General features: G+C 36.9%; 2 protein-coding genes and 1 long non-coding RNA gene across 8 annotated transcripts in view; all 3 read right to left on the bottom strand.

Moving 5' to 3' along the window:
• LOC132794150 (SH3 and multiple ankyrin repeat domains protein 1) overlaps positions 1-16,032 on the bottom strand; it is a 79,520-nt gene extending 63,488 nt beyond the window's left edge. For all 5 annotated transcript variants that reach the window (XM_060804413.1, XM_060804417.1, XM_060804415.1 and 2 more), the window contains exon 1: positions 14,906-16,032. The gene's annotated coding sequence lies outside the window, so the exon portion shown is untranslated. The remainder of the gene's footprint in view (positions 1-14,905) is intronic.
• A 376-nt stretch (positions 16,033-16,408) lies between these two features.
• On the bottom strand, positions 16,409-17,510 carry LOC132789712 (RE1-silencing transcription factor-like). 2 transcript variants are annotated; one of them, XM_060797927.1, is made up of 2 exons: positions 16,892-17,510; positions 16,409-16,840 (listed from the first exon to the last, which is right to left on the bottom strand). In XM_060797927.1, the coding sequence occupies exon 1, from the start codon at positions 17,434-17,436 to the stop codon at positions 16,951-16,953; it is 486 nt and encodes a 161-aa protein (XP_060653910.1). In that variant the 5' UTR covers positions 17,437-17,510; the 3' UTR covers positions 16,409-16,840; positions 16,892-16,950. The 2 variants fall into 2 exon arrangements, with proteins under 2 accessions (XP_060653910.1, XP_060653909.1); XM_060797926.1 differs by having other exon boundaries at positions 16,427-16,832; positions 16,892-17,509.
• A 254-nt stretch (positions 17,511-17,764) lies between these two features.
• Positions 17,765-18,669, bottom strand: LOC132792749 (uncharacterized). The gene is made up of 2 exons (XR_009633038.1): positions 18,044-18,669; positions 17,765-17,965 (listed from the first exon to the last, which is right to left on the bottom strand). It is a non-coding gene; the product is annotated as an uncharacterized LOC132792749 (long non-coding RNA).
• Positions 18,670-25,715: the final 7,046 nt, after the last annotated feature.

The following is a 25,715-nucleotide window of genomic DNA, read 5'->3' as shown; positions in this document are numbered from 1 at the left end:
AATCTCTGAAGCGAAATGAGCAACTAATTTCCAGACAAACATCAAGCAACAGCAACAACAACATCAACTACTATAAAAAGACAGTAAATAAAAAACAGTTGAGCCTCCTCAGGGCCGCCAATCAACGATACATTTGTTGCAGGGGTGACTCGAAAGAAAAATACAGAGAGAGAAAAAAGCGCAGCTTGAACATAAATAACTAAAATGAATTTCAATACAAATCCGAAATGTAAATGCTGAGCCATCAAAGCTTTAGATACGCCACAAGCCGAAGCAAAAGAAAAAAAACCAAATACAAAACAGATTGTGATATGAACAACACTTGAATACATTGAAAACGAAACCGAAAATGAAAAAAATGTCGCATTATAAACAAATTCGAATGCAAAAGCATGAAAAACTTGGAAAGCATTGAAAATATGCGCAACATGCAAAACCCACAACAAAAGAAACCAAACCAAACCAAACCAAACGACAAGAAAATGTGGCAGGTGACCTGCGCTGAGTTGGAACTGAGGCAACACATCCAAGAAGCTGAGCCAGCAAAGTGGTCGAGCCTCAGTCTTCGAATCAATAAAATATACATAAAAACAAAACGAGAGAAAAACGAAAAGAAAAAAGACTGTACAATAAATCATAAAAAATTACTTAAATCACGCGCTGCGTGAGAAATGGTTCGGAATTTCAAAGAGTGTGTGAAACGAAAGTAAAGACTACTTATGAACGATCAAAGAGCAATCGTAGAATGAATTTAGAATTGCCCCCAAAAAACATTAGACAGAATGATAAAACAAAGAGGAGAACGCCAAATTGTAATAAGCCAATGAATGCTTAAATAAGAGAATGCTTGTATTTCTACAGGTATTGCTGTCTCTATCGCCTTCATATGCATGAGTTCTTGGAAAACGAATGACGAGCGATGAAAGTAAAGACAATATTGGCATGTTTAATAAGTATAAAAAAGAAAAACCCAAATACGAAATTTAAATTTAAAGAAGTAAGCATCGAAGAGCCGACCATTTTTAAGATACTTAACACTACACCTAAAAAGTAATTGGTATAAAGAAAATATGTAATTTAATTCAAAAACCTTACACAATTTAGGAACAATTCTAGTTAAAGCATGCTAAAAATAACATACTGAAATATACCGAAATGTATAGAGCGATAAGAATAAATGCAAAATTCGAATGTTTAATAAGTATAAGAAAGAAAATTTCAAATACAAATTTTTCACAATTTATAGGCGATTCTAGTTTCCGTTTTAGATATACCAAATTAATATACTGAAACAACCGTAATATAAATTTAGTATATCGATATACTACTACATACAATATACCCCTGATTAGTTTTGGCCCTTAAAATTTTCCACAATATTATTTTATAACTTCAACTTATGTATCTGCATCTGCAATTCATCGAATATCTGAAATATTGGTATTAATTTTATATAAAAATACATTGTGTACAAAAAGTAAGTTTAGTAACGAAAAGTGAACAATATAAATATATGTATATTTGCATTGGGGCCATCGGGCGACCTTTTTGAGGTTCATTCAACTTTTGAGACAGACAAATTGAATTTAGTTGCAGACGTCTGTCTGTGCACCAATTTGAGCATTTACCGCCCTTCATCTGACGCACAGAATCAAGTAAGTTTGAGAGTGAGAGAGAGAGCGAGAACAAGGTGTAGTCGTAAAAGTTGTGTGTGCTAACGGTATTCGGACATGTAACCGAGGCGCTAACCGTCAAACGGTTGTTCTAATGATGCCAAGAACACATTACGCACATTACGTGTAAAGATGAAGCAGTCAAAATTGATTTCTTCGGCCTTCTTCGAGAATGTTGGCCCAGACATCGACACTCGAATTGGTGCCCCACACACAAGATTCATGCCAAAAGACCAACAAAAAGAAACGAGGAAAACCGGTTACCGACCTTTAGGAAAGTTGTTTTCTGTTGAGATCAAGCCCAAACTCCCAAGCTTGTTTCCTCTTATGACTTTTACGCGTTTAATTGTTTTGATTAAAATTAAAAAGGCGATCGCAATTTGAGCATTGAACTTGTTTTCGCAAGTAATAGGCAACTACTCAACTCCAACTGACAGACTGATAGACTGACATCAAGCTGCTTGATTTGTTATATTACACCCACTGAACATTGGGCGAATATTGTTGTTTACGAACATCAATCAAGTGTCGAATCATTTGTCAATCATTTGTGTAGGAAATATCAAAACAGAAATATTAAATAATTATTTATTGAACGTTAATTGTCGACAATATTATTGCAACAACAAAATGCCGTTAAAGGGGAATGCACAAATATGGAAGTACGAAAATTTGTGCAACGCCTACAAACGAGCTACCAAAAAAAATCAATATAAGGCCAGATTATGTGTCAGCTCGTAACCGAAATCAAAGATTCCACGAAATTACAGTCAAACATTGCTAAGTTGAACACACGATATTTGTGTTTTTGGAATGTTCATTTGGGAAAATTGAAAAATTTGAAAACTTGCATTAATTTAAATTCAATTCGTTTTAGCAAAATTTGCCATTACGTTTTGAGATTAAAGTACTTGCCACATTCCATTTATTTACTTAACAACTGGTTTTTGTAGTCTCGTGTTTCATTTCAGCTAAAACACAATTCACAGCTCTTTTCAATGTTTATGTTTTTAGTGCTTGCGTTTCAATTTCAGGGGAAAACTTCTGTCGACAATTCTGCAACTGGGATTGGGATTTGTATGTATGTGAGACCAGTTCTCTCGTTGCCTTACGGCGTAAATAATATTAACTTGACTAACGAATATTACATTCTGATGGCTTGTCGATTTCATTTCAGTCAAAACGGCAGCCATTTTGAACACACAATCACTCACACACACACACACTTACACACGCACGTACGCACACAGTCGCGTTTGGACCCAAGCCACACTCAACAAGAAAAGAATGAATGTACTCGTACTCGTTTTGTGAATACACAAATACATCACACGTGCGAGGGCAGTTTGAGAAGAGTTCGTACCTCGAATTATATTAACAACTAAACAGTTCAGTATTATTGTCGAAATGTGACAGTACCGAAAAAGACTAAAATATACTAAAAGCAATATTTGGTATATCGATATACCAACGATAATGCTGTTGAAAGTGAACTCATTCAGTTTTAGGAGCTGATGTATCCATGAATATTATAAGACGAGCTGATATGCATTCAAATTATACCATAGAATACGAAATATACCTGATTTTTGTATTGCATACTAGTTTTATACGTTTTTCATATATTTTTATGTTTAATCGAAATAAAAAATATAATGTATGCAATTTAATTGCAATTATAAAATCTTTCCATCAAAAGCACTTATTCCATACACAATAATAAAGTAAATCTAAGGAAAAATAAAAGCATACAAGTTTTACTCATACATATATTTCATATTTATATATTTCCTACAAAGCATAACCCTTATTAATATCTTGTTAAAATAATAATTTCATAAATATTACATATTTACGAAGCAAATTGAAGTTTAAGCTAAAGCATACAAGTTTTATTCAATGCAAATCACACATCGTTCAAGCCCATCCAAATATTTATCCCAGTTTATCCTTCCTAATAGCCTTTTATTTTATTTGTTAGTTATTGAACTCCCCTCTTCTGTTTCTATACCCAGGTAAAAGGTACCTTTTATTTTATGCCACGCCGCTTGGGCAAATATTTGAGGCCTTTTCAACAAAGATGGTGATGATGATGACGACGATGATGATGATGTTGATGATGATAACGACGCACTCGTTGACAACGAAACTGGGATTCACTGTTCATTCATTTAGGCTTTTGTTTGAAGATTTTGACGCACTTGTCGTGGGGTCTGAATATATGCTCATATAGAGGATTGATGTTGTTCTCGGTAAAACAAAAACAGACACTCAAAGGGAACTGACACGTTTGTGCGATAACTTTGGGAAAATAAATTTTTGTTTGCTTGGAGTTTCAACGAAACGATGTGAATTTAATTTCTAAAAAACCAATAAAGAATATTTTATTATTGTATACATTATGGGCAAGTTAATATTTTGATTTGGCAGCTCTTAAATTTAGATCTATAGCTGGAAGATCTACGTAACCGGATACATTTCGTATTCAACGATTCCTTCGGACATGTTCACATAATCAAATCTCGCGCTGAAAGCCAAAGGCCTAAGCAACAGCCAATCTTGTTACGAAGAAGAAGAAAGGAAAAAAAACACACCATCACAAACACACACACAATTATGTGCGTGTAAATGGTCATGTGTATCTGTAAAAGTATCTCTCCCTATTTGTATCTGTATGCGCGCGTGCATCTGTATCTCAAATACTGATGTGTGTGAGTGTGTGTGTGTGTTGGCCTGTGCCTCTTTGCTCAAATTGCCAGGGCCTATAAGCAGCCATCGCCGTGATTTGCATTTTAATGCGAGTGTGAGACCGAGTGCGAGCATGTGTACAAATATGCCCCAGAGGTTCTCTGGCCATGCCTCAGAGTCTTCTCCAGGCCTCCAGGGAGTAGCAGAGAGAGAGAGAGAGACAGATAAAGAGTGAGAGGGAAAGAGAGAAACGCAACGCATTATGTATATGTAATTTATCACAAAATGTTAGAGGCACAGCCACAATCATAACAATTGTGAACAGTCCTCATCTTGTGGTTTTCATAATTTGCCACAAAAAACTCTCAAACTCGAATGCGAATTCCGAAATCCAACTCGGATCTCGATGAGGGGGAAATAATGTTAAATGAGCTGCAAAATAATTGCTAGGCCGAGACACAGACTCGTTTACAGTTTGACAATCACTGCGGGGCTGGGGGTTGCCCCAGAATAATGAACATTAAAGCATTACCCTCCCCGATGGCCCCCCCTTTCCATCCTTCACCTCCCACTCAGTTGGCTTCATTATGTTTATTATTATCATGCAGCTGCGAATTACGCAATTTGTTGTTTAACTCAGTGAAAATATTTCTGCTTCTGGCCGTGTGCGCGGCTTAGAAGTTGCCTTTTAATTAAACTCCTGGCAAAAAAGCCTTCTCCACCTCCACCTCCCCCTCCTCCTCATTAGTAGTTGCCTGCCGCACTGATTGATTACAGTTACCTAACTGTTGCCTAACGGCCAGTCGCTGTTTGCATTTTATAACCGAGTAACGCCTCGACTTTTGCGGCATGCCACGCCCTTTAGGTCTCAGAACGCAGCCCGTTAATATTCTATTAATTTTTCTTTGCTTTACTCTTTTGTGTTGTTGCCATTGGCGCTAAACGGGTTTTTCTTTTTCTGTATTTTTTGTTTATTATTTTTAGCCCACTGCTGTCTGTCCTCCTCTTCAGGCGCTAGTTGATAGTCGGCAGTCTTCTCGCTTGCTTGCTTGGCATCCCGTCTCCATTGAACGCGGAAGCTCCATAGTACTTATTAAATTTCATTCTTTTTCCTTTCCTTTCCCCTCGTCTCGCCTCGCCTGCTTTGCCCCATTATCTTTGCATCTATGTATTCTCTCTCTCTCTGCCGCAAAGCGCTTGATTGATTGATTGTCGTTCAGTTTGTCGCAAAAGCTGCGCGGAAATCATCTTAAGCCTTTGCGTCTTCTATGCTTCAGTCTTCGTTCGTCAACCTATATTCTTACACTTGACTACGTCTCATTTGAAACAGTTTAGTTTATAGCATAGAAAATGAAATAAAATAATTAATCGTTTAATAAAAAATTATTTCAACAAACTTCTAACAATTTTTTTACCCGCAACTCATTTTTAATAAAGGCAATGCGGTAAAATACAAAAAAAAACTAACTAACGAAAGCTTTCTTTGGTATATCAATATAGTACTACTTTCAAAATATACCATAGAGTAAACAAATATACCAGATTGACAACCAAAGCCATTCGATGGTATCTTTCTTACTTCTTGAATTTAAAATATACCATATATTAAAGACATTCAATGCATTTTTCTTTTGTTGCACAGTGTTCTTCGGTAGCTCGATCGCCATTTCTTACTGACAAATGTCGCGCTTATGAAATATTTGAACCACTTTTTAGCTGTGGTCGGTCTTCATAAAAAAATTAATAACAATTTCCGAGTCGCTGTTTCTTTTTTTTTGCATTATTTTCTAGGGCATGCCAACTCTGGCGGCGTCATTAGTTTCATGTTGATCCATTTATTTATCCATCACATTTCGCATTGAATTAAATCAAAACAAGAGCCAAGTGATGTGACGCAAACGTCCTTCACTTTGGATCCCATAAATATTTGTGTTGCTATCGATCTCCACTCACACTCGCACACACATAGACAGCTCTCTTATAAAACATCCATCAATAAAACAACTTTTGAAAACCTGGCCACACCCTTCTCAAATAGAAATTCCAATGCATCGCACGAGCTTCGCTTTCTTTGCTGGCATTGATTTTGTTTTCCATTTTATTTAATTTCTTCGTTGGTTACATTTTTTTCTTTGCTCTCTTCTACTTTTGTTTTTGGCATTTAATTTTAACTTAGTGTCATTTGATTGTCTTATTTTGTTTGCGGTGGCGGCGGCGGCGGCGGTGGCACTTTCTAAACAAAATTGAAAGCAACGCCGGGAAATTCATCAGCAAGTTTTATATAATTTATTAAGTTTTTATTATGGTAAACTTTTCTTTGCCGAGTTTTCCTGCGCTTCGGTTGATTCACCAACATTTTGCTTTGATTATTTTTTTTCACCATTTTTCTTGGCTTTCTTTGCTCCGTCATAATTCAAGACCACTCGACGCTCTTCACAGTCAAACAATTAGCGTAATTTAGTTGCACTTAAGCAACGGAAATAAAAATATAAGTTTTTTCTTTATTTTTATGGTTTTTTTTTTGTTTGTTTGTTTGCTTTTTGTTGCGTTTTGTCAAGCTTTTTCTTTAGCACGAGGGGGGAATGTTGCAAAACTCTTTCAACAAATTATTGCCAACAAACGTTGTTTTTGTTTCTTTTCCCAGTGGTTTCATTTAATTCTGCTTAGTTTTGCAGTGCGGATTTTGCAGAATATTAATCTAATAATGCAGTTATTTAGCTATACATTTTTTGCTAATTATTTTCGAGGCTTTTGTATTGCTTTTTTACTAGTTTCTCAACTGAAATTTAATTAAATATATCGAGCAATAAAGTTTTCGGCCAGCTCAGCTTGAGCTTAAGCCGCCACAGCCGTAATCCCATCTGCCAACAACTTGGCAAAGTTTCTTAGCCGTATTCTTAGCTGGCTTGGCATTGCTTACAGTCTGGCCAAATCGCCGCATTACAACGCATTGCGTGTGCTTCGGATCCTCATACTCAGCAGGACAAACTTTACTTAACTGACTCTCCCATTTTACCACACTCGCCACTTGCCACATGCCTCTTGCCGCTTGCTACTTTTGGTCAAATGGCGTGACGAGCCCCATTAGGATTCCCAACTTCGAGTCATGCAAATGAAAATGCTGATTTGACGGCATTGACGCACATTCAACCTTCCTTTTAATGAGCTTCATAAACTTTAATGTAATTTCTTGTTGTTGTTTCTTTTTGGCACAAGTACTGAGTACAACAATAACAACAATAATGCCAATTGATTTACTTATAATTATGTTGGCAACTCAATCTTTGGCATCTGCGTGAAATCAAGCTTCAATTATGATGTGCGTTCTTATCCTGCGGACATGACTTGCAGCATTTTGCGCATATTTTAGGTTTATATGACAGCAATTTACTCCAATATTAAACATAATATATTGTACATAAGAACGCTATTGTGTTTAACAAAGCGTGAGTTAATAATCTCTCAGACATCTTTGGAATAACTACAAATAGTACTCTGAAAAATGTTTCTTATGAGTATAACAATTTTAATATACAGGAAATATAAATAACCTTAAAATATGCGTACAGCAAGAGCAACAGCAAATATTTGCATGAATAATTCTTTGCAGTGCAGTGATAAAAAACAAACAAGCCAAAAGCGTGTGGGGGAAGTTTCCAGGGTCATGAAACGACTTTCCATAACGCTGACTCGAAGGGAAGCGCGTGCAATTGAGAGCATTATCGGTCAGCAGTGAATACAATTATACAATATTATTAAAATAAATTCCCAAAGGCAAAACAAATTGCCAGATAGTGTCGCTGCGATGAGGCAACTTATCAGTTTACTTATATATAGTTTATTTTTCTTGACTTTCTATCAACGACACAAATGTGTGCCACACACGATGTTTAAAGCAAAAAAAAATAAAAAATAAAATAAATAAATAGATAAAATAACAACACACAGGCAATGAAATCGAAAGAGTTGGCGGCAACCTTAATTACAGCCCCAGTTTTATGATTGTTGTTATTATTATTATTATTATAGCTGTGTGTCGCATGAGATAACTTAAAGCCAGCTGAGCATACTCGAGTGCTTGAACCAAATCCTCCTGAATACCGAGGAGCGCAAAGTAATATCATGGATTTGGGTTCGATAGCCTGCCGAAGGTTACTCTCAATCGCGTGGGTATTGTGTGCTATACGAGTTGCTATCAACCGTAGTAATATTATGCCTCATTCATAATGCAAAAAGCTCTCTGTGTGCATCATTTACGGGTAAAACCGCGCTCCCTACTCACACACACACATTACGCCCACAATTCACATTTGCGTTTTTAGGTCCCACATACGGTGCATATATATTTTATCCTTGTACCAGATTGATTTTATACTGTCACAACATCTATTAAATGGGAATATTTCTATTTCAATTCACCCTGCTTATACATTTTCTGGAATTAACCTTTAACTCGTTTAAAATGAAATGCTAAAATGTAATTAATTTTTATATATTTATTATATTCTTTATACATAAGTGTCTAAGTCTTTTATCCTCATACCAGATCGATTTTTATACTATTAAATGGAAATATTCCTATTTCAATTGAACGTTTTTTAAAAGGAAATCTTCAACTAGATCATAATTAAATGCACAATTTGAATTCATTTCAATATTTTTATTATATTTTTCATTGTACCAGATTGATTTTTATACTATAACAAAAACAAGTGAGAAAGCTACAGTCGAGTGTACTCGACTGTGAGATACCCGCTACCCATTTTGAATAAAAGAAATATATTTTGCGGTATTTTTCTCAAAATATACCGAATATACTGAAAACATACTAAAAATATACCAAATGGTATGTTTGGTATATCGATATAGTACCGCATTCAAAATATACCACAGACAGCACAATATACCAGACTGTCGGCCAAGGCAACTAAGAGCCCTAGTAAGTAGGCGTGTTTGCCCATACAAAAGTATTTCTTTGACATTTTTTATCTGATCCAAAATTTTCAGGAATCATAACTACTATAGTAATTATTATCTATACCAAAATTCGCAACTCTAGCTTTCAAATTACGCTTGTTATTCGATTTTTTTGATTTGCGGGGGCGGAAGTGGGCGTGGAAAACTTTTGAAATAAACTTGATCTGCGTGCAAACATAACAAATGCTGTCGAAAAATATAGCTCTATCTCTTATAGTTTCTGAGATCCAGTATTTCATACGGACAGACGGACAGACACACAGACGGACAGACGGACATGGCTATATCGTCTCGGCTGTTGACGCTGATCAAGAATATATATACTTTATAGGGTCGGAGATGCCTCCTTCTACCTGTTACATACATTTCCTGCCGGCACAAAGTTATAATACCCTTCTACCCTATGGGTAGCGGGTATAATTATGAATGGGAATACTCCTAGATTCTTTGCTTAGCCTGTTTTCAAAACTTTGTTTGAACTAGTCTTCAACTCGAACATAATGAAATGCCAAAATTGAATTAATTTCCATTTTTATATATTTTTTTATATTCTAATATCATTAAAGTTCAAGTATATTACAGTCGAGCATGAGTAATGTACACAAAGTAGTTGCACATTGCGGTCGGAGACATTTTTCACATGCTTTTATTGATTTTTCTTTTTGCGTTAGCCATACGTACGAAAGGAAGCAAGCAACAAAGAGGAAGCTAAAGGAAAACCAAAACAAAAGAAAATGTTTTTTAATTGCATTATGCAGTCCACTGAAAATCTCATACATTTCCATACAAAAACCGACAGAGAGAGCGAGAGAGAGATGGCGGACAGAGCCGCAAGTTAATTTCATTTACTGCCCCGGACAGGATATAAGTGGGCCGCTTACCGGAAAGCTGGGTGTGAAGGCAGATGATGGAGGGACGGGAGGAAAGGTGGAGGGACTCTTGCGGTTCTAGGGCTTGGCATTGTGCGATGGTTAATAGTTCGAACTTTGATTTTCACCGAGAGGAACTTGACGGCTTCTGCACATTTCCGTTTGTATTGAAGTGAACTGCTATTGAAATATGTTTGAAAGAGCAAACAAGAAATTAGCACAAGGATTCATCAACTATTAAGGATAATTATGCAATTATTTTCTGAATTTCTGAGCACGCAAAATATGTTCAAATATTTAGCCAACAAATTAATGGATGATGATTAATTAAATTTGCTTGAAATTTCTGTTTTTCTGATAAATTTATTTTATAGAAAAGCTAACCATTTTCAATAAAATTAAAACAGTTTGGTGTTATTGTTAAAATATACCAACTTAAAACATCAAAAAAATATTAAAGTATTTGATTCTAAGATAGGATTAATTTAAAAACTAAAGGCATGCTTGATGTTAAAAGGATACTCTACTACTGTGGATTATATCTAGATAAAGTTATCTATTCTAAAGCAAAAGAGTATTCAGTCTAAAGGCTGCAAACTTGAAAATGTTCCTAATGTCTGCAAACCCAATAATAATTATTATCTAGCTTAAGCTAGGTAGACAAGAATATGGGGTGACTTTCAATAAAAATCGACCTTTCTAGTTGTGCTATCTTTTCTACTTAAGGTATTCCTTTTATTTTGCCCCTTTTTTAATCTGCTTGTTCATAAATCAGATCATCTTTCGCATTGCCCATCATTAATTGTGTGCTCTTAAAGGCTTTGGGGTTGCCCCACAGCCACAACACTCGGAGCATCACGTGCACCGCACAATAAATCGCATAAGCAACCGCACACGTGGCCCATCGATTGTGCAAAGCCTTATCAGCAGCTATCAGTGCAGCGAATAGGCTGATGGCTGAAGGCGGAAGGCAGAGGCAAATGTCCGAACTATTAACAGAAATAGAAGGCCAATAAAGTAAGTGCTTGGACTGGCGTCTGACAGTTCAATTAACTTGCCAAAAGCAGTGGAAATTTATGCGCTGCTAACGGAATGCAAAACTACTTAAAAGGCTTTTCGAGGCGCACCAGTGAAAATGCGGAAAATGCTAATCATTTGCTCATTAAATGCACATCAGGCACAGCGTTAGGACATCGTGTTAATGATAAGACACCAGCCGAATGGCAAGCTCCCCCCAAAAAAACATCCCAGCTCTGAGCACACAGTCAGAGAAAAACACTCACGAATCATTCGTGGCTGCTGCCCGGGTCGGACAACAACACTTCCCAGATATGGTCACAGTCACAGCTGTTGTGAGATGCGAAATTGTGCCTCCTCTTTTCTCATTCTCTCTCTCTCCTTCTCTCTGTCTCTCTTTTTGCCTTGTGTAGACATCTTAACTGCCTGTGAAATATGCCTCAGCTTGTGCCTCAGCCTGGACCTGGTTCTGGTAATGGTTCAACTTGTGCTTCAGTTCGGGCTTCTGCTGGTTTCTGGTGGTGGAGTGTGCGTTGTACCACAAAGATACGGATACATATCTCAAGAGAGGCGCCGGATGTCAAATCATCTGTTTTAAATCGATTTTTTCTGTTGTTTTGTTGTTCTTTGTATGTCGGAGTGTGCGTGAGCCTGCGTCTGTGTATGCGTGTGTATGCGTTATGGCACTTTTTCCCTATTCTCCATTATTTTTTATGCGCCGAGAAAACTTTTGTTTGTATGATGAATGCAAGTTGCCAGAGAACTTTCCTAGAAAAACTCAAGTATGATTAGCCCGAAAGGCATTAAAGAGGCAATAGAAGCGGCGAAACACAAAAAGAGCAGCCAAAGTGAAAAGAAAATCGCTTAGCACAAAAGGAAAAGCCTCCAACTTTAGCATAATTAGCTTCAATGAGTTGTGCAACTTAAGAAAAGCTCAAATAATACAAGTAAAATAAATTAATAAGCACAATAAAGTGCGCCAAGCCAATAAAAATAACGCACAAAGCGCTACGAAAGGAGTTCAAGTGATTAATATTGTTGGGAAATTCTAAAAATTATTAATATGTTAGGTTAATAACTAGCTATAAAACAACCTTATCGCTCAGTTGTTCTATTAGAGTTCTTTTCTCTTTGCACTTTTCCAACTTTCGTTTAAAAATTTCGTAAACAAAGCAGTAAAAATCTAAATATTTCTGCTCTGCTAAACAGAAATGTGTTACAAACATTTTAAATGGCGTTTTGGGTATGTAAATTAGCTTAAAAATTAATTCGCCATGCTTTTTGAGAATTCTTCACAACGATGTTATACTGTATTTTAATAACTAGTTACAAAAATTCAAGCAATTCGCCGCTGTCGACGACTTTGCGTCGTCTAATTTAATTGACCCCAAAAAGCGACGCCGAAAATTGCTTTAAATTTGTAGAGCTTTCAGCGAACGCGGCACAGAAATCATATCGAGAAGTCAAAAAAAAGCTGACCGCTCTGAACCACCTAAGCAAACTGTGCCCAAATCTCACATCTTGGAATCTGCTGTTGTTGTTGTTGGTGTTGTTGTTGTTGCCGCCTACGGCCGACAATTTTTGCTCATTAAATAAATCAAAATCGGTTGTTTCTCCGACTGACCATAAAAGTCAATTTTGATTTCTACTATTTTGGTGTCTGGTTGATAAATTTATGCAAATTTGGTGAAATGCGCAAATTGAGTGTTCACATTTGTCAATTTGTGGGCCACAAATGTAAATAAAATAATAAGATACTGCATATGATGAAATTAGACAAACTTCTAATTTCAACTCAGTAGAAGCTTTCAAAAAATTCCATCATCCAGATTTTAGAATCGATTTGTAAACAATTGGAGAAACACATTATATGAGCGAGATGAAAAACAGAATACTACAAATAATATAAATAAATATGTAATATAAATATATTACATAAAACAAGTAAGAAACCTACAGTCGAGTGTACTCGACTGTGAGATACCCGCTACCCATTTTGAATAAAAGAAATATATTTTGCGGTATTTTCTCAAAATATACCAAATATACTGCAAAAATATTAAAAATATACCGAATGGTATATTTGGTATATCGACATAGTACCGTATTCAAAATATACCATAGACGGCACAATATACCAGATTGTCAGACAAAGTAACTAAGACCCCCAGTAAGTAGGCGTTTTTGCCCATACAAAAGTATTTCTTTAATAACTTCGACAATTTTTATCTGATCGCAACCAAATTTTCAGAAATCATAAATACTATAGTTATTATTATTATTATTGTATATACCAAAATTCGGAACTCTAGTTTTAAAATTACGCTTGTTATTCGATTTTTTTGATTTGCAGGGGCGGAAGTGGGCGTGGCAAAAATTTGAAACAAACTTGATCTGCGTGCAAACATAACAAATGCTGTCGAAAAATATAGCTCTATCTCTTATAGTTTCTGAGATCCAGTGTTTCATACGGACAGACGGACAGACACACAGACGGACAGACGGACATGGCTATATCGTCTCGGCTGTTGACGCTGATCAAGAATATATATACTTTATAGGGTCGGAGATGCCTCCTTCTACCTGTTACATACATTTCCTGCCGGCACAAAGTTATAATACCCTTCTACCCTATGGGTAGCGGGTATAAAAAATTGGAAATTTGAGTTTTTTAGGAACTAGAATTACTTAAAAACAAAGTGGCTACAATTTTTTTAGCGTCTACTGTATTCTAATTATTTTTGGCGAGCATATATTTCATTGAGTCACTGTCTCAAGACTCGATAAATTTTTCTGCTTACTAATCTCTGTTGCTTTGATCTGGTCTGGTCACACTGGTCCAATGTACGTGTTAGTTAGCGGGTCTGGTGAGACGAAAATTCTTCACCGAAACTAAGCGACGAACGTTACGTGTTTTCATGATTGTATTTGGCTCGACGGAACATAGGTTTATGCCTATCTGATAAGAGCGTGAAATAATAATTGTACATTCACTTAACTACGATTATTATGAGTTGGCACGCCAATATTGTAAAATTGTCACAGTTATGCAAGCGAAACAAAAAGTAAATAAACAATGAGAAGAGCAAGAGATGCCCCTCGAAAACCTGATTTATAATTGCAAATTATGCCCAAGAACTGCAATCGGGCAATTTGAAGTGTTTGCTCTCGCAATTAAACAAAGAAGAGAAAAGAAAAGAATAAAAAACCCAAAGTTTGCAATTCTATCGCTTCGCACATTTGGCCTTATCTCCATTTTATGCTGGCGCCATAAAAGCACAAGCGAAGGTCAATAGAAGAGCAATAAAAAGTAGTAGTAGAAGTCGTAGTCATACTATAGTCTATAATAGGTGCGATAACGTCAAGAATAAGCGTGCAATGCAATGAATGGATGAATAAGCGTTATGCCAAAGATACTTAATTAGGATGACCATGTGCAGGTGGCATTAAAGGGTTTAATGGCTCATATACCTAATTGATTGGCTACCTTGCTTCCATTAATTTCATTCTTAAGTATGTACAATATAAATTAAGTAAAATAAGCTGACTTTAATGCAAGTTTATACTGTTATTCATCCTAAAAGTATTTACCATCCTTTTTTTTTCTTTTTGATTTCTCTTTTCTTTCTTGAGTTGCTTGAGTTGGGGAGTTTATGGTCACCCACGAAACTGGATACTGACCTTTTGATTAGCAGTTGTTGTTGTTGTTGTTTTCCTGGCAGCTTTTGTGGGGCGGCAATTTGTTTACTTTTTGCTTTGTATTCGTCCTGTATTATTGTTGTTATCGGCAGTCGGTAGATTTTTCGTTAAGTTTTCGTTCGCTTTCTCGCTCTCGCTCTCGCCTGGTTGGGTTATTATTCGTGTCCCGCAAAGGACGAAGCTGCGTATTCTTTCTTGCTCTCTCTCTCTCTCTCTATCGGACACACTCTCTCTTGCTTATTTGCTCTCTTTTTTTGGTCAGCCCGCGCACACTCAGCAAATTGATTTTCACTTTTGGTGAAGACTGTCAAAAAAAAATCACACACACACAACGCAGGAATTTTCACTTGTGCCACTTTTTTTTGCTGTTTTGTTGTGTTGGTGTTGTTTTGGTTTTTGTTTTTGCTGCTGCCGTCATTTGAAGTCGACTGCTGATGCTGATGTTGCAGCAGGGAACAGGTTTGCGCTAAGGCTACAACGAATTCTTCAGCCGGGCCCAAAAACAAATCACAAAACGGCCAACAGCGTTGCCGGCAGCGACGCAAACTGCCTTTTCCTACTGCCTTTTCTTTTGGGCAGTCAGAGAAAGATGCTGCTGCTGGACCACAAGACTCGCACACAAACACAAACTCGATACGAACTCTCTCATACACACACGCACTCCGAACACAGAGAGCAACAAAAATTCTTTCGATGCCTTTGCCTTCCTTTACTTTGCTTTGCTTTGCTTTTGATTTGGTTTGCTCTTGTTGTTGTTGTTACTGCTGCTGCTGCTGCAGAGGCGAACCGGTTTTTGTTTTTGCACTACACTTAATATTTGTTAGCTTTTGCTTCGGCTGCAGCACTTGACAACAATCAAATATTGATAATTTCAATTTTGCAGCGTAGCTAATTGAAATATTATTGCATTTGATACATGATTTAGTTGCACTCGGCGCTTTAACATGCGTATGCACCGCTATTTCGTTTTACATTTGCTGCCCGCTTTGCACACCCACTCTTTAACACTTCTTCGATATTGCCGTTTCACTCGCACACGATTTGGCCGCTAACATAGCGCAACGCGCTGACACCAACCGTTCCAAGTCAAAGTCGTTTTCAGACTAATATCAACCAACTCTTATAACGACGACCTGGAGTGCCACTGTTATACTCAAAATGGCATTATTTAACCACAACATTCGGACTCTTATACTCTCTTGTACGCATAATCGCTGTGTGTGAATGTAAAGAGCATTTTGCAGCGAAGAGCAATAGGTGTGTTGTGCTCAAGTCTGTTTTGTGCAGATAATAAGTATATTTTTAAACAGTTGGACATGTTAGATTTCTACATAACCATGTTATTGCTATACCAAAAATGTTGTTAGTTAACAGTAACAGTAAGAACGTAAATTATGCGAGTTTTCAAACAAAATTCATATATTTATCCAATATATACATCATAAAATAAATTTTTAAATTTACAAATTATATTAATATTGTGATCTATCATGTAAAGAATATTTTTTAATAGATGAATGTAATAAAATGTTAATAAATTAAACTTAATTCAAAGCAATTGTCAGATACATTAATAGTTTAATCTAATATAACTAGAGGACAATAAATATAATTTTTACACAGAATTCATTTATTTATGTCTTTGAATAAGTTGAATATTCCTCTTTATGGTTTTGGAATAATTTTACTTCTAATTTTATATTTTCCCATTCACTTTAAAATGATTGGTGATCTTTTAGAGACAACTTGCACCATGTTGTAATCCCAACCTCTTCAGAAATCCTGACATGAGTCTCCTATTCCGGATGGTTTTATTCTGACTTTCCCATGTCCTGACTAGTTACATCTGCACAAATAACGGTTGCCGCTGTTGATTAATGCTCCAAGTTTCAGACTTCAGTATTGTGGCCTACAAATCTAAAATTATTTATTCTATATAATATGTGTATATCAGACTTTGAGCTTCACCTGCAAGGATCGATCTTCCTTATTTATTGGATGGCAGAGGACGCCTATCTCTGTCCTTGTTAAAGCTCCGCTTTGACTTCTTCGGCGGGAAGCAAGGCCACTGGAATCAGTCTGAATGCTTCGCCCTCCAACGTAACATTGCAGTACATTTCACCCGGTAACGGTTCCGTCTGCGGACTTAGCGGAGTGACCATTTGCAGCACTGTAACGGGACCCTCGATGAACTCGGATTTCTCTTCCTTGACTTGTGACTCCTCATGCTTGCGCTCCATTTGTTCCACTTCCTCGTAGGAAAGGACAGTTAGATCGTGAGCTGAGATGTCTTCCGTTGGATGCTTGTTTGCCATGTGTCGTCGGAGATGAGCTCGAGTTGCAGCAGCATAAGCGCAACAGGGACAAGGGAATCTCTTGGAGCGCCAATGCTCTTTTGTGTGCGTTTTCGCATGGCGTTGCAGGTTGAAGAGTCGCTTTGTTGTGTATGAGCATTTGGTCACCGTGCAGCGAAATACAACAGAATATTTCTGTTTGATTTTGTCCGATTCCATTTCTGGATTAATTAATTCCACTCTTCTGTCTGAAATTGTTTTGCGTCAATTGTTTCTGGTTTGTTGGTGCTGGCACTATCGGGGCATCGATGTTTCTGATATATCGATATATCTCGCAGCAAAATTATGGAAATTCATATAATTATTATAATTATTGTTCTTTAATCAAATTTTACAAATTATAATTTTTCACATCAACACTTCGGTTTTGTGTCTATTAGTTTCTGCTGATTTTTTCTGAAGTGTGAAAATTAAATAAGCTAGTTATCGATAGACACAATCGAGCCAAGCAGCATATCGTACCCAAATAAATATAGTTTTTATTAATTTATTTGAATAATTTTTATTTACATTCTATATAAATGAAATCTAGTAATAACAAAACAAAAATTGTGTTAACATTGCATTTTTTTCTGTAGTGGTGGTCGGTCGATAAGACAAGTTCTGTAGAATTCTCTTAATTTGCTATTCCTAACGTTCTCTCTTGACTGTTGCTATTTCCCCTTCGTTGCCTATGTTAACCGTCTTTCTGCGCCGTTAAATTTGAAATAACATGTGAACTTGATTGGCTGTTTACGGATTTGCACTTATATGATGGCATGCTCACCGAAACTCTTATATTCTGTTATAAACAAGAATTGCTCGAATATATTTTTACACTCGACAGAGAGTACGCTGTTATGCTGTTATTTAAGAGCTTTTTGCTGGTGGTCAGTTTAGCATTGAGTAAAAACATCAAAGTTGGCAAGCTAGCCACCCACTCGCCCGCTCACCATTAGACGCCATAGTGTGGCAAGTTCTGGGTCATTTGGGCACACTCAGCCATCATTGCCTTTACCTTTAAGGTTTATGTCGCAGCTGATGCTGTTGTTGTTGTATTCTCTGCTTTCCTCTGCGTCGTTGACATTCCAAGAGTGTGCTGTGGTTCATATTGACTGAGGGGGGTGGGTAAGGGGAGCGGGTGTCTCGAATTGCTGTTCATTGTTTGGGGTGACAAGCCATTGAGAACATTTGTTGCCGGTCATTTGCCACATTGTTGCAATCGTGTTGTTGCTGCTGCCGCTCTTTCGATTTCTTGAGACGCTTGATTGTGGGGCTCTTTTTATTATGGTTATTGTGACCTGATAACGAAGTCTAACTCCGCCACTTTTTGTATATCAATATTTATATAATACTTTTGTGTAGTTTTACTAATAAATAACTTTAAGCTTGCCCAAATAGACAATTTCCAAGTTGTTGCCTAGTTTCTTTTATGTAAATCGTTTTTTGGTTTTGGCAGGAAATTAAATTTTACCATCAATAAACGTGAGCCGCAGGATGAACCCGAAGGTCAGCCCGAAACGGGGCGAGCTGGACACGATGCTAGTTTTTTGGCCTGACTATGGAAAAGTTGAAATGTTGCATGCAATGTGTTTCTTTAGCCCCCACCTCTGACCACTCTTCTCCTCCCTCTAACATCACACGCTACAATTTGGCACACATGAATTTTGCTACGCAATAGCTTTCAAATTTCACGCCCTATTAGATCATACGTTTGGCAGGGGGATAGAGCGAGAGAAAGAGAGTTGCATTTAAATTCAGCCATCCCCCTCACACTCTCACCCACTGCCACTGACCATGCAATTATCAGTGAAGCGGCAGCAGCAACAATTGCAACAGCTCCAACAGCAGCGGTTGCGGCTGATTAGAGGCCAAATGCATTGCGAGTGCATCCAGTTTGGAGCTCTAAATGTACTTCCACTTCCAATTCAATTCATCAGCTTTTGATTAGCTTGCAAATTCATTTCACACACGTTGCAGAAAGGAAATGCTTAGCCCATTTCCGTTTCCTGTTGCCCAAAATGCTGCTGCCAGACGAGATTTCACAATGTGAACTCTAATTTCCAGGCTCTCTTCAATGCACCAAATAACTACAGCACTCATGAATATCCAAAATTGAAATCTGATCGTTGATCGAAATTTCACAACACTGGAATGGCATGTAATCGAAATGCAGAAATTGAAAATGGTTCAGTTATCAACTGAAGCGGTGAACAAATTTTTTGTAATACTCGTATTATCGACCTGGACTAAGTAGTGAACAAAAATGTTTGTGGTCGGGTCAAAAGATGCCGACAACGCATGTTATCGTGTTGTACAATAGGCGGTAGTTGTTATTGCTGCTGCATCTAATCTGGTTGTTAAACAAGCAACAGCATACATACATATGTACATATGTGGCCAAGCAGTTGCCGCATCAAGGCTTCAGCTTTAGCTTTAACGGAACGGAATGGAAAGAAAACAAACGTAATAGGAGATGGCAGAGAGGCGAATGAGTTGGGTACATGGAGCAATAGGAAAAGATATGTTTCATTTTTTTACAGAAGACGACGACGCGTCTTTGGAAAGGTTGGAATTAGCAGAACACAACAGCAACTCCCGAGACGTTGTTGTTCCAAGGAAAATGCCGTTTGTTAATGTGGCTGTTGTCGCTATCGTCTTTATGAAATCAGGCACGTGTGGTAAGCACTGTGGATAATACATATTATTAGTCGCATACATATTTAGTACATATTATTGTAGTAGCTACATAACTATATGTATGTTTTATTGCATAAAGCTGAACATAAAATGTAGTTGCATGTATATTTTAATTTAATAAATAAATAAAAATAATAATCTTTTATGTACATATTCGGCTTGTGTTTATGTTTTTAAATTAGAATTGCTTTTAGAAAGAGTGATTCTATTCTATTATTCAATGTACCAAAAATTATCTAAATTTCAAAAGCTATTTTATGTCAACACCTAATTAAATACAATACTTTGCGCTTCAGTCCACTGTGCGACGCTACTCAGATAAAATTTTGATGCTCCAACTAAAGCAACAACAACAGCAGCAACAACAATAGCAAACATGGCGGTCCAACTAGATGCAACTGACAATGCTTTGTAGTTGTTGTAGGGTCGATGCTTATCCGAGCATGTAAGCAGCCTCTTAACGGCTTGCATTTAACAATGCCCCCTCTTCTCTCATACCCCGCCCCAACACAACTACGCATATGATGACCCCAGGTTGCGCTGTAGCCAGTACAGTTTGGCAGTCACTGTCGCGCTCATTATGCGATTTATGTACTAGCAGCTTCAGGCTGCAGCCTCTACCTGACTGTCTGTGCCTCTGTCATGCAGCTAGCTTTCATAACGTCTAACCAGATACATACACAGCAGAAAAGTAGCAGGCGAACATACAATAAATAACAATCAGGTAGCTGCCAGTGGGAGTAGTGTTTGCTAGACAGAAACAACTACGGAAAGGGGTCAAAGCAGGGGGTGCCATAAAGGCGCAGCTGCGGGCAGTCAAAAGCGAGACAACAAGTGGTGGTGATGGAGGCCACCCGCGTAAGCAACGAGGAAATATTTTTGCCTAAGTTTACGATGTGTCTGAGAGTGACAGTAGATTCGCAACTGTGACTGACCACAGTTTGGCAGCCACATGGGTCAATTTGTGGACATTTTGGAAAAAGAAGTACAGTGAAAGTCGTTGGTACTGCTGTCGCTGCCGTCTAGTTGATGGCTGTCAAACTGTGAGGCATCCAACACGCCTCACTAACCTCGTGATTTACTATGCTAAAGAGATAACCCAAGTCGGGCTAGACAAACCGGCTACAACAGCCGGCAAAAACGCCAATAAGTGACTGAACAAAAGCCTGTTAAAGGAGCGGGAGGGCGAGGGGTGTGGGGTGTGGCATGCGTTTTAACATAATGAAAATGTTTGGCTACAATGGGCGAGAAACACAGCAACGAATTTGCATCAAATTTGCATTTTTTGTTGCCACTGCAAGAAAGTGAAAATTGCATAAATAACACACACAAGTTGCAAGTAGCTTCAGCAGCAGCCAGCAAACAAAATATTGAAGCAGGTCAGCGCAAAATGAGCGAAAGTGAATCAATTGCGAGAGGAGAAAAGAGAATTAAGAAACCTGAAACAGGAAACGCGGCGAAACATTTAGCAATTTGCAATGCCTCTCGAACTGTGATGCGTGACAAACGACTAAAACAAACTCTGAATTGATCAGAGCCAAGTCAGGTAAATTTATAGGAAACATAAAAATATAAATATTTAAAGTTCAACCCTGATCAATTTAGTAAAATACATTTCAAATGAATGTATATTGAGTTTCTTATTTTTCGATTTTTTTAAAGAGTGGGAAAATCATTTTATTATAATATGTAGTTTCTTAAGCTTTATCTTTTACTTAAGAACATCGCAGATCAGGAAGTGTTGTAAATATTTTAAACCAAGGTCATAAAATGTATTTATAAAAAACAACCTAAACTTTAACAAAATCATTTTATTTAATTCAAGGAAATTATTCAATCTAAGAAATACAGTATAGGAAATTGGGTAAACAACACAAATAAAAGTAAAGAAATAAGTAATTTGGTAATGATAATGATAACTTTTAAACATTAAAATATAGGATAGAACATTTTACATGTTGATCTATTATAAAGGGTTTATAATACAATATAATAATATAGTTACCAATAACAGATTATTAAACTAATTATTAAATCGATCGACTAATTTCTGCAGCAATTTGAACAATTTCATAATTACATACCATACTTTGATTTCCAAATAAAATAAATAGCTGTTCATTATTTCCAAACACTTTGAAACTTTTCAACTTTGTGCCCAAAGAGTTTTGACGTTTCATTATCTGTCAAAGGATCTGCCTCCTCAGGCATTCCAGCTTTCTAATATCTAGATACATTTTGCACAACATTTTAACTTTATTTTTGTTGATATCAATTTAATTAAAAAAATTTAAAAATTTGTAACTGAGCTAATTTACTTATTTTCTTACCATTGACCGCGGAGGGAATTCATTAAGCAGTATTGTAATTATGCAAAATACGTTGTACCCGAGTAGAGGAATTAGACAATAAATTTATGTAAAAAGCACAAGCTGTAAACTGTCACGTCGTCAGCAAAAATGTTCGCGGCAACAGGAGGAGAAACCATCACCACGTGTTTAGCGAAACCTGCCCCCAATCTCGTTTCTCGTTGCCAGCAGATAACCAAACACAAGGATGGAAGGTGGCGGGCGGGTTTCGGGCACTTTACACGAATTACTCGCGACCCAAGCACATTGTAATTCATATTATTCCGCAGACGGAGGAAAGGAAACGGAGCCTGTTCCATTTCAAGTCCTTGGGGACATTGTCAGTGCTAAGAGCTATGAGTTGATTTTTATTTTTAGCACATTGCGGCTGCCTCAAGGTTGTGAGGTGGCAGAGGAAGTGGGATTGTCTTGTCTTGGCTTGCCTTAAGCGTCTTTTGTGCGTAAGAACAGTGCATGTCAAACTTTAGTCCAATGGTCTCCAAATTGCTTTAAGAGCTAGTAAGCACGATGTAGAAGATGTGATTGCGATAGTCGTGCAAGCTCACGCGTTCATCTGCAGAAAGATATAATGACTGTAAAACTTTGCGTGGGATTAGACATTGGAATAAAATGGGAATTTGTTTTAGGTTACTTACAGATATATGCTGGCAACGGTTCTATTGTCTTTATTAAAAGAAACTTGCTACAAGTTAATTACCAATTAATTTATCTTATTTAGTAAACTTAATTGCTCTCAAACTGTTGTTTATCTGATAGTCGTACACTGGACGTATGCATCCATCCACTGGCTGTAAAACTGTGTTTTCAATTGCAGCTGGAAGCTGGCAACTTGCCACAGGACTCGAAGTGCTATGTATAGTACAGTTATCAGGACTCGCTGTGACTTCTCTGACAGTTGGACTATTTTATATGCGACACATCTTTGGTTATTTAGCACTTTGACGCTGTGTTGGTGCAAACGTCAGGAATGTTCCACTACGTCACATCACATGAAATATGAAATCAAGCGCCAACGACGCGACACCCCAAAAAGCAAACAAGTGTCGGCGTCAGCGCAAGGACATCACGTGATTGCGAGGTAGTGGCCAATTCCCGAGCCGTTTTCGACTATAAAGCGAGAGTGTTTAAGAAGAGTCCTGCAAGTGCGAAATCCCTTGAGCAAACACCAATAAAGCGCGACTTTTGAATGTGAAATCAGTTGCAAAATTAAGGACGAGCTGCGTGTCAGTTGACACCCAAAGGGAATCGCTGATAGTTTGTTTTACAAATGTAGCCATCTCCATTTCCCTTTTCCCCATCTGGGTCCTGCTGCTCTGCTGTTCCATTCAACATTCAATGGGAGCAGAGAGCTTAATAACATGCAAATGATGTGAAAATGCACAGAAAAACGAGGGAAACCCAAATGCCACTTACATTTTTCATACAAACGCTGCAATTTCGCAACGTTCCCGCTCCCTCTCCCTCTGCTTCCCTCAGCTATCCTTAACCTATCTATCTGGGTTCTGCTTTCTATGCATTTCACTATATTTGGCTGTCTATGTGTGTGTGTGTGTGCGACACTCTCAATATTTTTCAAACGCAAATAGGAGACTGCAAGCGAGGCGACCATCTGATTATGCAGCCATGATTGAGTATTTGCTGGATGCGAGGAAGAGTCGTGCAATGCAGGGAAAAAGTTCTGCGAGTCTGTGGTTTCTTATCATCACTTCACTTTCCCAGCCCGCCAATTGCATTTAAGCGAAGGCAACATTTAATATTCCTTTCTCAGCACTTTAATATTGATGTGATCAACAAATTAAACTTTAACTGAAATTTAAATTAAAAGTAGCACGTCTTTCGGAAATTCTTACGCTACAAAAAGGCTAAATATGGCATTGCAATGTTAGTTTTAGTGAAAGGATTAGAAACTAATCATATGTTATACGGTACAAAAAATTAATAAATAAATAAAACTTTAATATGGAAATTAAAACTGAAAATGTAATGTTAATTTGTTTTAAGTAAATCACGACTCATTTAATATGGAAATTAAAAGTTTTGGCTTTGAGAAACAGTGTCTAACATTTTTTTGCATTCAATTTCAAATTTGTCGACACATGGCAAGTCGTGTTTCGAATTGAGGTTGAAGTTGTATCAGTTCAGTGTGTTCGCAACTGGACCAACTGCAGTCAATAAATTGGCGAATATAAAACTCCTCAAACCGCAGGTGGTCAAACGTTAAACGTTAAAAATAAATTAAAAATCGTTTAAACATTTTTCAATCAATTGAACTTTGTCATTATTTAAAGTCCACCTAAGAAATATTATGAACTCGGAACTTGGCACTTTTATATATTTAAAAAAAAAAAAGTTTCGGCTTTATATATTGAGTCTATATGTTTAACTTCAACTTCACTTAATCTTGCATCATTGCTTTTATTTATGCTTTAATCCTTAAGACACTTGCTCTTCACACTGTCAACTTGGCCGCGTTACTAAAAGAAGTCCACAGAATGTCCAATGATTTGACCAAAGTGAAAAAAGCAGCGACGCCAACGTCAAGCTGCAGCACAAAAAAAACTCCACATTGTGGGTACTGTACACAAATATAATTAAATATATATAAGAGTATCATTTGCATACTGGCAAACATATATATTTTATGCTGCTTATCTATGTACATAAGCAGGCAAGCACATTTACAAAGAATATACATATATATATTTATTTCATTTTCAATTTGCAGTCTTCTCCTTACGATTTTGCTGATTAGCACAAAAATTTTGTGAGGCCAAGTGGACAACAACTTGAGCATAAGCTGTGGTTGTTGTAGCTGCATTTGTTGCTCTTGTTGTCATTGGTGCACTTCAATGAAATTGTAGCCTCACCGCATGCAACGGACAAAAGCCCGTCTAATGGGTGTCCGACTCTCCAATACCCTAATTTCTTTTCATAGCAATAAAGGGAATTTATATTAGGATTTACTTATATGTACATGTTTTTAACGCGATATCTTACATTCTTTTCATCGCACTTTATTTAAATTTCATTTGATATACATAGGTCAAATAATACTATATTTCTGAAATGGAACACTCTAATATAATTAACAACAATTTAAAAGGCGGTGGTTGATGTAAGAAAATGTTATTTATTCTCCTCTACATAAAACTATTTGAATAAATACATTTTTTAAACAAATTTAACTTTTGTTTGTAAATATTTATTTATAACTACATAAAAGTGCGTAATTTTTACTACGATACAAACAGATTTCTATATAATCCTGACAACCAAAATATATTTACTTAAATGTAAAGTTGGTTTCATTTGAAAATGTGTAATATGCCACGTATGGGGCAGATGAAATTTGCAACGGTCAGCGAAAAATACGAAATGCATTTAGCCTGT

Source organism: Drosophila nasuta, chromosome 3 (genome assembly GCF_023558535.2).
Source record: "Drosophila nasuta strain 15112-1781.00 chromosome 3, ASM2355853v1, whole genome shotgun sequence".
Lineage (NCBI taxonomy): Eukaryota > Metazoa > Arthropoda > Insecta > Diptera > Drosophilidae > Drosophila > Drosophila nasuta.
Note: the sequence above shows the minus strand (reverse complement) of the source record. Positions and strands in the feature narration are given on the sequence as shown.